Source organism: Bufo bufo, chromosome 1, assembly GCF_905171765.1.
Source record: "Bufo bufo chromosome 1, aBufBuf1.1, whole genome shotgun sequence".
Classification (NCBI taxonomy): domain Eukaryota; kingdom Metazoa; phylum Chordata; class Amphibia; order Anura; family Bufonidae; genus Bufo; species Bufo bufo.
Genome location: NC_053389.1, coordinates 611,385,087 through 611,398,800, shown reverse-complemented (window position 1 = coordinate 611,398,800; position 13,714 = coordinate 611,385,087). Strand labels below are relative to the sequence as shown.

General features: G+C 41.8%; 1 protein-coding gene across 1 annotated transcript in view; it reads right to left on the bottom strand.

Moving 5' to 3' along the window:
* Window positions 1-13,714, bottom strand: part of VPS13C (vacuolar protein sorting 13 homolog C) — a 352,162-nt gene that overhangs the window by 308,707 nt on the left and 29,741 nt on the right. The window contains exons 3-4 of the mRNA XM_040413678.1: window positions 7,867-7,909; window positions 3,011-3,106 (exon numbers count right to left, since the gene is read on the bottom strand). Coding sequence (XP_040269612.1) covers window positions 3,011-3,106; window positions 7,867-7,909 — 139 coding nt within the window. The remainder of the gene's footprint in view (window positions 1-3,010; window positions 3,107-7,866; window positions 7,910-13,714) is intronic.

The window sequence follows — 13,714 nt, the reverse complement described above, 5'->3', positions numbered from 1 at the left end:
TATGTCTGTGGGAGTCAATTCACCCACAAGAACATTTGTGAGGCCAATCCCTCATGTTGGACTAGAGGACCTGGATCTAAATCTTGATTCTAGTTCACCCCAAAGGTGTTGGCTGGAATGGAGTTCTTCCACACCTTGCTTTGTGCACTCGAGCACAGTCATGCATTAGCATTATGCCTCTTCCACCAAGCCTACAGAGACCACAATGCAGTCAGGCAGGTAGTGTTCTCCTGGCAATCGCTAAACCCGAACTCATCCATCAGACATCATACTCCACTGAAGACATTTCCACTGCCCCAGAGTCCAGCATTGATGTGCTTTATACCACTACATCCAACACTTGTCATTGTGCTTGGTGATGCAAGGTTTGCATGTAGCTGCTAGACCATGTAAACCCCGTTCCCCAAAGCACCTGGCGCACAGTTTAGAGGTTTGCAGTTATTGAGTCAGAGTGTTTGCGAGTTTTATCCACCATTCGCCTACCCACTGTGACCTTGCTATGTAACCTTACATCACTTCATGACCAAGTTACTGTGGTTCCGAAATGCTTCCACTTCGCTACAATACAATTCACAGTTGCAAGTGGAATATCTAGGAGGGAAGAAATTTCACAAACTGACTTGCTGCAACGGTCGCCATACAGGACCAACCTGGAATTCCCAGAGCTCTTCAGAACGACCCATTCTTTAAAGACAAACTGGTACCTTGGAACCAAACCAGAGTTCGGGAAATGTTTATTTTTACAGTACAAGTTAATTTATGAAGTTAAAACGTGGAGTCCTGCAAGACTTCGCAAAGCAATAACTTTGGCTCATCGGAGCCAATACATTCTAATACTGTACAGGGCTCCTGCTCCGTACACTATTAGGCCTCTTTCACACGGGCGTCATGTTTTTGGCCCGGATAAGACGCAGGTGCGTTGTGGAAAAATGTGCGATTATTCCGCGCGAGTGCAAAACATTGTAATGCGTTTTGGACGCGCGTGAGAAAACTTGGCATGTTTGGTTCCCAGACCTGAACCCGGACTTCTTCACAGAAGTTCGGGTTTGGGTTAGGTGTTGTGTAGATTATTATTTTCCCTTATAACTTGGTTATAAGGGAAAATAATAGCATTCTGAATACAGAATGCATAGTAAAACATCGCTGGAGGGGTTAAAAAAATAAATAAAAAAAAGATTATTTAACTCCCCTTAGTCCACTTGATCGCGTAGCCCGGCATCTCCTTCTGTCTTCATCTGATCTCTGTGCAGCAATAGGACCTGTGGTGACGTCACTTCGGTCATCACATGATCCATCACATGATCTTTTACCATGGTGATGGATCATGTGATGACCGGAGTGACGTCACCACAGGTCCTGTTGCTGCACAGAGATCAGATGAAGACAGAAGGAGATGCCGGGCTACGCGATCAAGTGGACTAAGGGGAGTTAAATAATCTTTTTTTAATTTATTTTTTTAACCCCTCCAGCGATGTTTTACTAGGCATTCTGTATTCAGAATGCTATTATTTTCCCTTATAACCAAGTTATAAGGGAAAATAATAATCTACACAACACCTAACCCAAACCCGAACTTCTGTGAAGTTCAGGTTTGGGTACCAAACATGCACGATTTTTCTCATGCGAGTGCAAAACGCATTACAATGTTTTGCACTCGCGCAGAAAAACAGCGGGTGTTCCCGTAACGCAACCGCAACGCCAGTCTGAAAGAGGCCTAACAGTGAGTTGGGTTAGTACCACTGGGCAATAATAGGTATAAGAATTTGATAACACAAACACTAAAAATAAAAACTATAAAAACACTATAGTGCAAACTTCAACTTAAATTTGCAACACCAAGAAGGAAGAAAAAAAATGGTGGAATTATGGAAAACACAGGATTAATAGACATGTTAACGTGCAAATGTTAGAAATATTCAAAAAAACATCTTAAATTAAATTATTCAGTATTGAATATAAGCACCACGCACAGAAACACACACACTTACACATCTTGGCATACTATCAGTGACGTTATTAATGGATGTCTGAGGAAGGTTCTGCCAGGCTGAATGCACTTGTGCACGCAATTCATAAAGACCCACTGCTGGCAGCTCCCTTTGCAATTGCCAACCAAAGACGGCAAGACGTGCTCGATGGCAGACAAGTCTGGAGATACTGCAGGCCATGATACATTGAGGCCAAGAAGGCTGTTCACAGTAGTACGAGCAACATGCATCCTGGCGTCCTATTGAAAACGGCTCCTGGGACACCTTGGAGAAATAGCCGTACCACTGATTCCACAACCAAATCTATGTAAACTATGTGATGCCCCCTTGTGAAGATCTCTTCAAGGCATTGCCCATTAAGACTAATCTCTGGCTATCATTGCTTCAGAAACAAAAGCGGGACTCATTGCTGGAGAGAATAAACCTCCATTCCAGCCCCCATTGCCATCTTGCTTTGCACCATGATAGCCTTTGAGAACAGTGGTGTGAGGCCAATGGAACACCTGAAGTTGGTATCTGTCTCATGGCCCAATGTCATGCAAACACCTTCTGATGGTTTGTGTAGACACAGCTCAAGGATTCTGTCCCTCTCAGTTTGGGACAAGTGGTGATAACTGGCATGTGGACAAACAGAAGGCATCGCACAATCATCTCACAGGACTTGATCCAATTTCTGAGGTTTTATGTGGCTAAAAACTTTGCTTTCAATTTGGCCTTTAGGCTCCTTCCACGTGCCACAGATTTGGCCATCTGCAGATGTTAAGCTGGCCATACACATTAGATAGAAGTTGGTTTATGGTTGAAAAGCAGTTGAGCAAACAATCACCTGGTGAACGTTCATTTCACAGACACGACCATACATGTTTTAGTCCATATCGGCCGTTACAGTTGTTCAAACTGCCCTGAACCTTTATTTTATTACAAAACGTGAGCTTTTCTGATATTAGACGCAAAGGATTCCCTATGAAATTATAGTAAATGACTTCTAGAATGGAGGCATTAATAACGCGGCTGTTACTCACTTGCGCCAGGTACCACTAATAGATATAAACCTTCCAGAGTAGCAACCACTGCATCGCCATACAAATTCTTCCAAGGGATTTTCAGGATGAGTTTATCTGGTAATGTGAAATAAAGATTAATCGTATTAATAAATAAAATATCACGTTACAATCTCTAAAGCAGGGCTCAGCAACCTTCGTCACCGCAGCGGCTGTAAAGCTACAACTCCTGTTTTGAAGTGAAATTAGAAATGGAGTTACATGTATTTTGGGGCCATTTTTGCTTTACTTCTTTAAAGTCTACATTACTCCACGATTTTATCTTACAGGGATGATTTCATAACTATTTTAAAAAAAAACACACTGAACGTTGATGCGGAAGTAAAACACTTCCTCCATTAGGCTACAGTCAGACGACCCTGCATGCTTTGAGGTTTGCAAATTGCAGACATGCTCTATAAAATTTGTGTGGGGTGGTGGAACGGAACCACGGATGCGGACAGCACACTGTGTGCTGTCCGCATCTTTTTCGGCCCCGTAGAAATGAATGGGTCCGGATCAGTTCCAGAAATTCCAGTTGTCTGAATGCACCCTTATTATCACATCTATTTCCTCTGATCGAGAAAAGAGATAAAAGGAAGATAGAAAGCTAAATCGCTCATCACTAAAACAATCATGTACAATAAGCATAGGTTTAGATTTGCATCTCCCAGTCAAGTCAAATAGCAAAGCTGTGCCAGAAGTTTCTAATGGTTTCTCTGAAGGATAATGAAATACAGATCAGCCACTTTAGCTGGACTGTTACCCCAGTAAAGAGATTGATGAGGGTTGGAAGGAAATGTTAGAAATGGTCTTGCTGGGGCTCCCTGAAGGTGCAGTCAGAAGCATGGACTGGTGTACATAGGACAGGCTTCCCCGATTTGTAGGCCAACTGTATTCAGACAACTTTCCTGCCTTTCAGTGGTTAAAAATATAATTATGTTGTTATCTATTACAGCATTCGCTGACATCTGATGAAAAGATCAAACTGTGATTTTCAAAGCTTGAGGAGATGAACATCTGTGTGTGACTTTGATATTTGCCTAATAAAAGGTTCACTGATTTTATGCACTTAACGCACACAATCCAGAAAGAGGAGACTACAACCATGGCAACTCAGCTCCATTTTGGGAAGGTGTGGGTGAGGCGCTAATGATGGATGAGCCAGATTTCTCATCCATCAAAGCATCTAGCTACATTAGCAACAACATCTAAAGAATAGATGACGCTGAAAAACTTGAAATATTAACATTAACAAGACACAGAACATAAAATTTTTTAAAAAAATGGTAGCAAGAGGCTTTAAATCGGTTATATAACAAATTTTCTGAACCCGATTATGCAGGCAGCCATCTTGCCTGACCTGCTGTGTGCTTTACAGCAATTGCATGGACCATAGGAACTTTTAGAATGGAGATGACTCATTGACCACTATGGGAGAAATTTCTGGACAAGTTCTGTGGCCTGTGCAAAGGTCGTTATGCAGGAGGGGGGGGAGAGTAGGGAACTTATGTCCATCGTCTATTGTGAATGATAGAAATGATATTCATCACTGCATGGGTGATTTCAGTCATTGTAATCCCACCTGTGATGATAATGATATGACTGCTGAAAAAAAGGTTCTCTCCACAGAACAGGAGTCAGCCTATTATTAGGCTTAGTGCCAAAACTGCAATATTGCAGTTGTTTTTAGAATATAGTTAGTGAGACAAAAAAATAAATATGCCAAAAATATGTTTAATTTAGAAACAAAAAAAGTTAATTATTTGATGACACATTGGGGCAGATTTACTCATCCTGTCTAATATGTAGACAACATAAGCTGAAAGTCTAAAAATCTGACAAATTTATCACAGCGGCTAATGCTGAATAAACACAGTCCACGGCTAGACACTGATATCTAAATGTATACAGCCTATAGGTTGGCTAACTTTGCAATAGAATGGGGCAAAGCACATTGCAGACCATTTACACTTTTATTCAAAGTCCTGCACTCCTGGCAGGGAATAAAATTTCTCTAAAATGAGAGGAGACAAATTGCACTACAATTGTGCCCAATTTGGGCTCAAACCGAGTCAGAATTTAGACGCTCCCACAATATTTAACGTGGGACATCCAATTTAAGTATTTGTCGGGTCCAGTATTTGACCCTGGCAGATAAAGACAGACTATGGGACTCATTGATTGACTATAAAAGGTGTATCCTCATGTCTTATTATTTTCACAAATTAACACTTTAAAAAGGGGTTGTTCATAATACTGGACCCTTTTTTGTCAACCCCAGTCTGCTGTAGCTGTTGAATAAAATCATATACACCTGTTCCCCAGATCCAGCCCCCATCCCATAAACATCCAGATAGAGGAGGTCATGTGTGCTGATGCCAGTCATTGACTGCAGTGGTGCATGTGACCCCATCCAACTGAAACTTCACAGGATGGGGACCGGAAGACCTCTGAAGGGAGTGGTAGGGAGCAGGTAGATATGATTTTAACAGGTATAGCAGGTTGGGGTTGACAAAAAAAAGGGTCCAAAAAGCTGGATAATCCCTTTAAAGGGGGCTACATTTATCAGATCGGTGAGGGTCCAACTCCAACGAACTGTTTGAAGGGGGTGCAGCACTCGAGCTAGCACTGACTCCTCTTTAATGGTTACCTGCACGCCATCTACTTCGTAGAGGTGGAGCAATGTAATTACAGCTTCACTTGAATAGGACGAGCAGTTGTGATCATAAGAGAGACAGCATGCAGATAGATACTGACAAGGACGCAGAGCTAGTATAACCTGTGCAGCCCCTTTAAGCATTGGTGGGGGTCCCAGATGTCAGATACCTGCCGATCGGCTATTTATGACCAATCCTGAGAATAAGTCATCACTGTCCGGAGCTGAATTAAATATTAAAAAGAAGTTGTATTCTGCTTTGTAATGAAGACAAATTTGGCTATAGACTTCAGAGGGAATGTCCGTCCAGCCGACAGCTCTCTCCCAAAATGTTACACCTAGAATATTGAGCTTGGTATCATGTGAACGCTAAGATCCTGCACTAAGGTCTAACAGCAAGCACTCAAAAGACATGACACATAATTTACACCATTCATAGCAAAAAGAATAAAAAACGGCTTAACAAATATTCTATCACATGAATAGCAGTAGGACTTTTCAAGGCGTTAAATAGGATTCGAAAAAGAAAAACGTGCCTGCCGTCTTTATACTGGTCCATGTATCACGCGTGTCTAGTATTAGAGCTTAACATGAATGGGGCCAAGCCTCAATACTGCACACAAATGTGTCATCTGTATGTGGATGAAAGCAGCCATGGTTCTAATCCTGTGCAATCAGGTTCACATCAAGTTTTTGTCATCTGTCTAACATATACATTTGGGGGGGGGGGGGTAGAGAAATACAACGCTTTTTTGTATACTGCAGAGCATGTTAAAAACATAGGTTAAAGTATGTTTTTTACCATAAACCTCTGGTGAATGTATGCCACTGTCATCAGACTTACCCTCAGTTTACACCTGAGCGTTTTACAGTGCGTTCCTACGCGCTGTAAAACGCTCAACAAGGAGAAACCAATGCTTCCCTATGGGAATGGTTCTCACCTGGGCGTTTTACAGCGCGTACGACCGCGCTGTAAAACGCCCGACGCTCAAACAAGTACATGAGCGTTTTTTCGGGCGTTTGTCGCGCATTGCCGTACATAGACTTTCGGGAACGCGCGACAATGTGTGTTTGCTTGTCTCTGTATGCGCGATTGTAAACGCCCGTACAATCGCGCATACAGAGCGCTCCGGTGTGAACCCAGCCTTAGGCTGGGTTCAGACCTGAGCGTATTTGATATGTGCGTTTAACGCGCGTTTTTGTCGCGCGTTTTTATGCACGTTTTTTGCAATAGTAAACGCGCGTTTGACGCGCGTTTGTGTGATTGACTGCAGTGTCCTATGGCCACAAACACGCGTCAAAACGCCCCAAAGAAGCTCAAGAACTTGTTTGAGCGTAGGGCGTTTTTCAGCGCGTTCAAACGCGCTGTAAAACGCTCAAGTGAGAACCAGGGCCATAGGGAAGCATTGGTTTTCATGTGTTGAGCGTTTTACAGCGCGTTTGAACGCGCTGTAAAACGCTCAAGTGTGAACCCAGCCTTAGGGTACTTTCACACTAGCGTTTCTCTTTCCCGGCACAGATTTCAGTCCTAGGAAATTCTGAATGGAGAGAAATCTGTTCAGGATGTCTTCAGTTCAGTCACTGAACAGCGTTTTGGACGGAGGAAACACCGCTGCGGTATTCTCTCCGTCCAAAATTCCAGATCAGTTGCTGGAATGCCGTATCCGGCATTAATTTACATTGAAATGTATTAGTGTCGGATCTGGCATAAAAAAATATCGCAATGCCGGACCGGTAAAAATGTGAAAGAAAATAGAAACTGATCTGTTTGTCCATATAACAAACGGAGAGACGGATCAGTTCTTGCAATGAATTTGTAATACGGATCCGCATCAGGATCAGTCTACAAATGCTGTCCGTTTGCATGCAGATTGCTTGTTCCGGCAGGCAGTTCCAGCGACGGAACTGCTTACCGGATCACTCTGCCGCAAGTGTGAAAAATAGCCTTAGGCATCCGTTAACGTATATGTTTTATGTATATGTTAAACAGATGGCAAAAACATGATATGAACCCAGCCTCCTAAATATTAAGTCAAAGCAAATAATAACCTGGTATACACTACACTAGAGCAAGAGTGGAGAAAGGGAGCATCTAGAATGATGGCTAGGGAATATAAAATGTATAAAATAAAAAAAATAAAAAATAAATAAATAAAAAAAAAAAAAGGAAAATACATACCGATCTGCCCAGCTTTTACTTTAAATGGCACATCCAACTCACTCTAATAGATAAAAACAAAACATCACTTTAGCATTGCCAACATAAAATGTACTTAGAGACTGCAAATCAATGAAACTGAGCATCATGTGAATAACCTGAATTATACATTCTCTGCTCTAAACTTCATTTGATATAGGCTTAGTGCTTCTATGGTAGAAAAGAACCCAACCAATACTGTGCATACCTGAACTGTATAATTCATGCAGGGGCCACAACAATCACATCCATGTCACAGCATTTGCACCAAAATGACGTTCATTATGGTCCACATGGATCCATGCATTAGATGAGATTGCAGGGAAAAAAAAGATAATCAAATACATTCCTCATGATTTTAAAATTTAAAAAATTAAAGTGGGTGGAGGGCATTCAAATGGCTGAGAAACAGAAGTTGAGACTATAAAATTTTTTTATTAGTTACTGTTTTGAGGGGGTTTCACACACTTATTTTAAAAATTTGTATAAATAAAAGTGGCAGCATTTTGAACCAAAGGACTTCTACTTCTCCGTCCTACTGGACACACTTCAGGCTTAAAAAAATGCTTTAAAGAGTAACTAGACCTTGATATAAACTTTTAATGTGTTGTCCCTAATGCCCTAATAAAAAACTAATATACTTTATTAATGAATTTTTACTATACTTCTTCCTACCTAAAGCGCACCATTCCCTGTGCGCATAAAACTGTTCTCTGTACAGTGATGACAGCTCAGCGGTGTACGGAGTACATTTTATCAAGGGGCAGCAGCAGCGCTGAGAGTATGGGCAGGAGCGCTCATTGCTGCTCCTGAATGTACTTCCTGGACTATTACTAACTCCTGGCATAGCACATGGGTACTCTGTACATGGGCGCCTGCTTCTGCCTGCTCCGCTAAGCTAAGAGAACTGTATGTCGGATTTTAGCTTAGCAGAGCAGGCAGGAGCCCGATCCGCTCAGCTAATCTTGGCATAGTAGATGGGTACAGGGTATCCATGTGCTATGCCGAGAGTTAGTAATCCTCCGAGGGGCACGGGCAGCAATATGCGCTCCTGCCCGTACTCCCAGCGCTGCTGCGGTCCTGTTGATAAAATGTACTCCGTATACCGCTGAGCTGTCATCAGTGTACAGAGAACAGAGTTTTATGCGCACAGGGAATGGTGCGCTTTAGGTAGGAAGAAGTATAGCAAAAATTGAAAATTCATTGATAAAGTATATTAGAGATAGTTTTATTAGGGCATTAGGGACAACATATTAAAAGTTTATGTAAAAGTTTAGTTACTCTTTAAAAACTGAAGTGGTGTTTTTCCTAAAGCAACATATGTCTGAAACCACCAATAAATGCAATGTGTAACAGATTAAGATTAAGGTAGAAGAGGATGTTGTGAAGGAGCAGATCATATTGGGGAAGGGGGATGTTTACCTTATTTTACCCACAAGCAATAGCCAAATACAGTGTCATTTACATGCGAAAGACAGTTAAGGTGGACAATTAGTGGACACGCACCGTGGCAAAAAAAATGGTAATGCAGTGTTTATATAGATAGGGGGTCATTTACTAATAGCGGCGATCCACGCTGGCGGTGTACCATTTTCTATGCCTAAAACAAGTGTAGAAAATGATGAGAGGCCTGGCGGCCCGTCCCCGCCCACTTTTTTAGACTTGGCATGAGCGGGTATAAGTTGCAAATTGTGGCGCAGTGGTGAAATACACCCAATACTGTACAGGCATATTTCAGGTTGATAAATGACCCCCATAATACCTATTAAGTAATCATAAATTAAGCTTCACATATAAAAAAAATTGTCGTAATTTATACTACACATTAGCAGAGAAATCTATCAAAACAGCTGTGAAATTTAAGTCCAACTGAAACATGACATCTAGGTGGAGATTTATCAAACTGGTGTGAAGTAGAACTGGCTTAGTTGCCCATAGCAACCAATCAGTTTCATCCTTTCCGTTTCCAAAGCAGCTGTGAAAAATGAAAAGGTGGAATCCGATTGGTTGCTATGGGAAAGTAAGCCAGTTCTACTTTACACCAATTTGATAAATCTCCACCTAGATGTCATATTTCAGCTGGACTTAAATTTCATGTTTCAACACTTTTTGAAGAAATGTAGTTATGTACATGCTACATTATGTAAATCTATTTAAAAAAAAAAAAAAATGTAGATTAGAGAGGAGTGAATTGATCCATTGTTCCAGCTTCTGAAAAGGCAGGAAATTGTCAGGGCTGGGGTAAAGGTCCGTCCAGGTCAATCCTGCGGCAGGTGGGTGCTTCTTCACCTGCGGGGACAACCCTGCTGAGGAGATGGATCGATTTGCTCATCTCTAATGTAGAGGTCTAGCCTGACCTAAAACAGAAGAGGAAAGAAAAAAAGGCACAAGATCCCATACATGGAATACGCATGCTATAAAGGGGTAATATGCTGCAAGAACCGCTTTGTATAAAAAATAAAAACGCATTAAGGCACCACATGAGAGGAATGGGGCTTCCGGGGATTGTACCAAACTAGAGTAGGCCATCAAGACAACACTGCGAGCTAGGTGCAAATGTATTGCTTCTCGTACACCTGTCCAAATGAATATGTAATGCAGTCAGTGTGACCGGCTGGAGGCAGTTTCTACTTGTTTAGTTAGGAATTAAGAGAACCTTTCACTTCTCCCGACACGTCTGCTTCAGTAAATAATTGTGTTCCACAAGAAATGACGACCGTCTTAGGACTCTACACTGAGCTGTTCTTCTATTATTCCTACTAGACGTTAATGAATAAACTGCCAAGTGCATGTTGTGTCCCTGAACAGCTGGCAGACTATGCAGGGGCACACTGCTTTGACGTTGGGAATGGTAACACCCAGCTGGTAGTTCAGGAACAACATACAATTATAAGAATAGACGCTCCAGAATTGTCATTTCATGGGGCATGCAAGTAAAACAGATAGTCAGGAGAGGTGACATTAGATCTTTAACAGAGAGCAATCAAACTAAGACCCATCTGCATAGACACAATGCAAGTGCGTCAATGCCGTTTATATATAACCGAGGATGAATCATGGCACTCCGGGAAACTGGGCGGTGCTGGCTTGGCTGTAGGTTCCCAATCCAGGAACAAATCTAGATAAAACTTCTCAACACAGCAAACGTTGCGGAGACCTTTTTTTATTATTGAAACTAAGGGCTCATGCACGCGAACATATTTTCTTTCCACGTCTGTTCCGTTTTTTTTGCAGACCATAGGCGGAACCATTAATGTAGCCTTATAAAGATCAATGTCAAGCTCCATAGATTTTTCAAGTGAAATGTAGTAACATGATTATGCAGCTTCTCAGGCACGTACCATATAGTAAATGGACCCAGACTACTAACTGGGACATGTGCTTTTATACTTATGTGATATAAAAGGACACCAAGTTTGCACCTAAACCTACTAAATTGGTCCCTGTAACTTCATAACAAGTAAAGACTTGGGCAGTGTCTATGTGGCAGGCCACGGGCTAGTTTGGTTATTTCTTGCACCTAACAGTAGTACCACCTGTACTGCCATGATGGCTGCCTTACACGATGGCTATAAAAGCGTACACTTTTATGTAGCCAAGTGTTCAGTTTGGGTTGACCAGGAAAGTCAAAAGTCAAGCATAATCACAATGTACAGCAGCCAGAACATTACAAGTACACCAGTTATGATTATCATATACTGTAGAGGTACTACCACATGGCGCGGTTGTGTCCCAGTTGTGATGCAGCCATTAAACTAATGAGGACCGCATTGTTTAATCAGGCTGAATCGTTAACGTTAATTTATTGCAAAAAAATAAATAAAAAATAAATATGTTTTGCAGTACATGAACAAGTCACAACCGTGACGTCATACGCTTACTGGGCAATCAGGAGCAGGGCATCAGCTGTAATACACCGCTGCAGCTACGCTTTAACTCCTTGTATGCTGCAATCAACGCGGACCATTGCATTAAAAAATATAAATAAAAAATAAAATACCACGACTGACTGAGTGGAAACCCCACTTTAATTGTGTCACAGGGAGTCCCCTCTGACATGAAAGGTTCCCATACCTTGTATAGGCAGATAGAATATGGTCATTGCACCCTAGGCCCAAGTTGTTAAAGGGTAACTCATTTTTTTATTTGCTAGTTTATTAGAGCTAGGCATGTATACCTGAGTTAGTCTGTCAATTGCTAAAAGATCTTTAACTAACTTATAATAACAGCTTTCATTAATGTCCTCTGTCCCTTTCCGCTGCTCCCTATGGACCGTTGCTATGGCTTGTCTGTCTTCCCTTTAGTATAAACATTAGACACAGGGGTAGTCCTCCACACTGCATGCCTGCATTAGGCTTCAGAGTGAGGAGGCTTGTCTCTCAGTAATCCAATCCAAGCTGGCTCGGAGCTGTTGGCTACAGCAAGTGTGTATGGGAAGTGAGGGAAAGCAGTTTTGGCCACAGTGAACTGGCAAAGGAACCATTTTGAGAAGGTCCTCATATTGTAAATGTTTAAACAGCCGTAACTAAGGGAAAAACTAAAGGAAAACAGTGGTATGTGAAGAAACTAAGGATTGCTTTATGAATAATGCTGCTCCAGCAATAATATATGCCAAAATTGATTTTTTTTGACGAAAACATGAGTTACCCTTTAAGGCATACTTAAAAAGGTTTTTCAAGACTTTAATACTCCTGTGAGCACTGAGGCCTTCTTCACACTTACCAAGAAATACATCATACATTGTGTCTGACCACCACCGATCAGATACCGATGACCTATCCAGAGGATAGGTCATCAGTAGTAAAGTCTTGAAAAACCCCTTTAAGATATTTCCTAACAACCTGCCTGTATCCTATTAGCACAAAAGCTAATGTGCAGGCAAACAGATTCTCTCTCTATATATATATATATATATATATATATATATATATATATATATATATATATATATATATATATATATATATATACATACACACACACACACATACATACATACATACACATATACACATATATACACATACACACACACTGCTCAAAAAAATAAAGGGAACACAAAAACAACACATCCTAGATCTGAATTAAATATTCCTCTGAAATACTTTGTTCTTTACATAGTTGAATGTGCTGACAACAAAATCACACAAAAAAAAAAAATGGAAATCAAATTTTTTAATCCATGGAGGTCTGGATTTGGAGTCACCCTCAAAATTAAAGTGGAAAAACACACTACAGACTGATCCAACTTTGATGTAATGTCCTTAAAACAAGTCAAAATGAGGCTCAGTAGTGTGTGTGGCCTCCACATGCCTGTATGACCTCCCTACAACGCCTGTGCATGCTCCTGATGAGGTGGCGGACGGTCTCCTGAGGGATCTCCTCCCAGACCTGGACTAAAGCATCTGCCAACTCCTGGACAGTCTGTGGTGCAACGTGACGTTGGTGGATAGAGCGAGACGTGATGTCCCAGATGTGCTCAATTAGATTCAGGTCTGGGGAACGGGCGGGCCAGTCCATAGCATCAATGCCTTCATCTTGCATGAACTGCTGACACACTCCAGCCACATGAGGTCTAGCATTGTCTTGCATTAGGAGGAACCCAGGGCCAACCGCACCAGCATATGGTCTCACAAGGGGTCTGAGGCTCTCATCTCGGTACCTAATGGCAGTCAGGCTGCCTCTGGTGAGCACATGGAGGGCTGTGCGGCCCTCCAAAGAAATGCCACCCCACACCATTACTGACCCAATGCCAATCCGGTCATGCTGGAGGATGTTGCAGGCAGCAGAACGTTCTCCATGGCGTCTCCAGACTCTGTCACACGTGCTC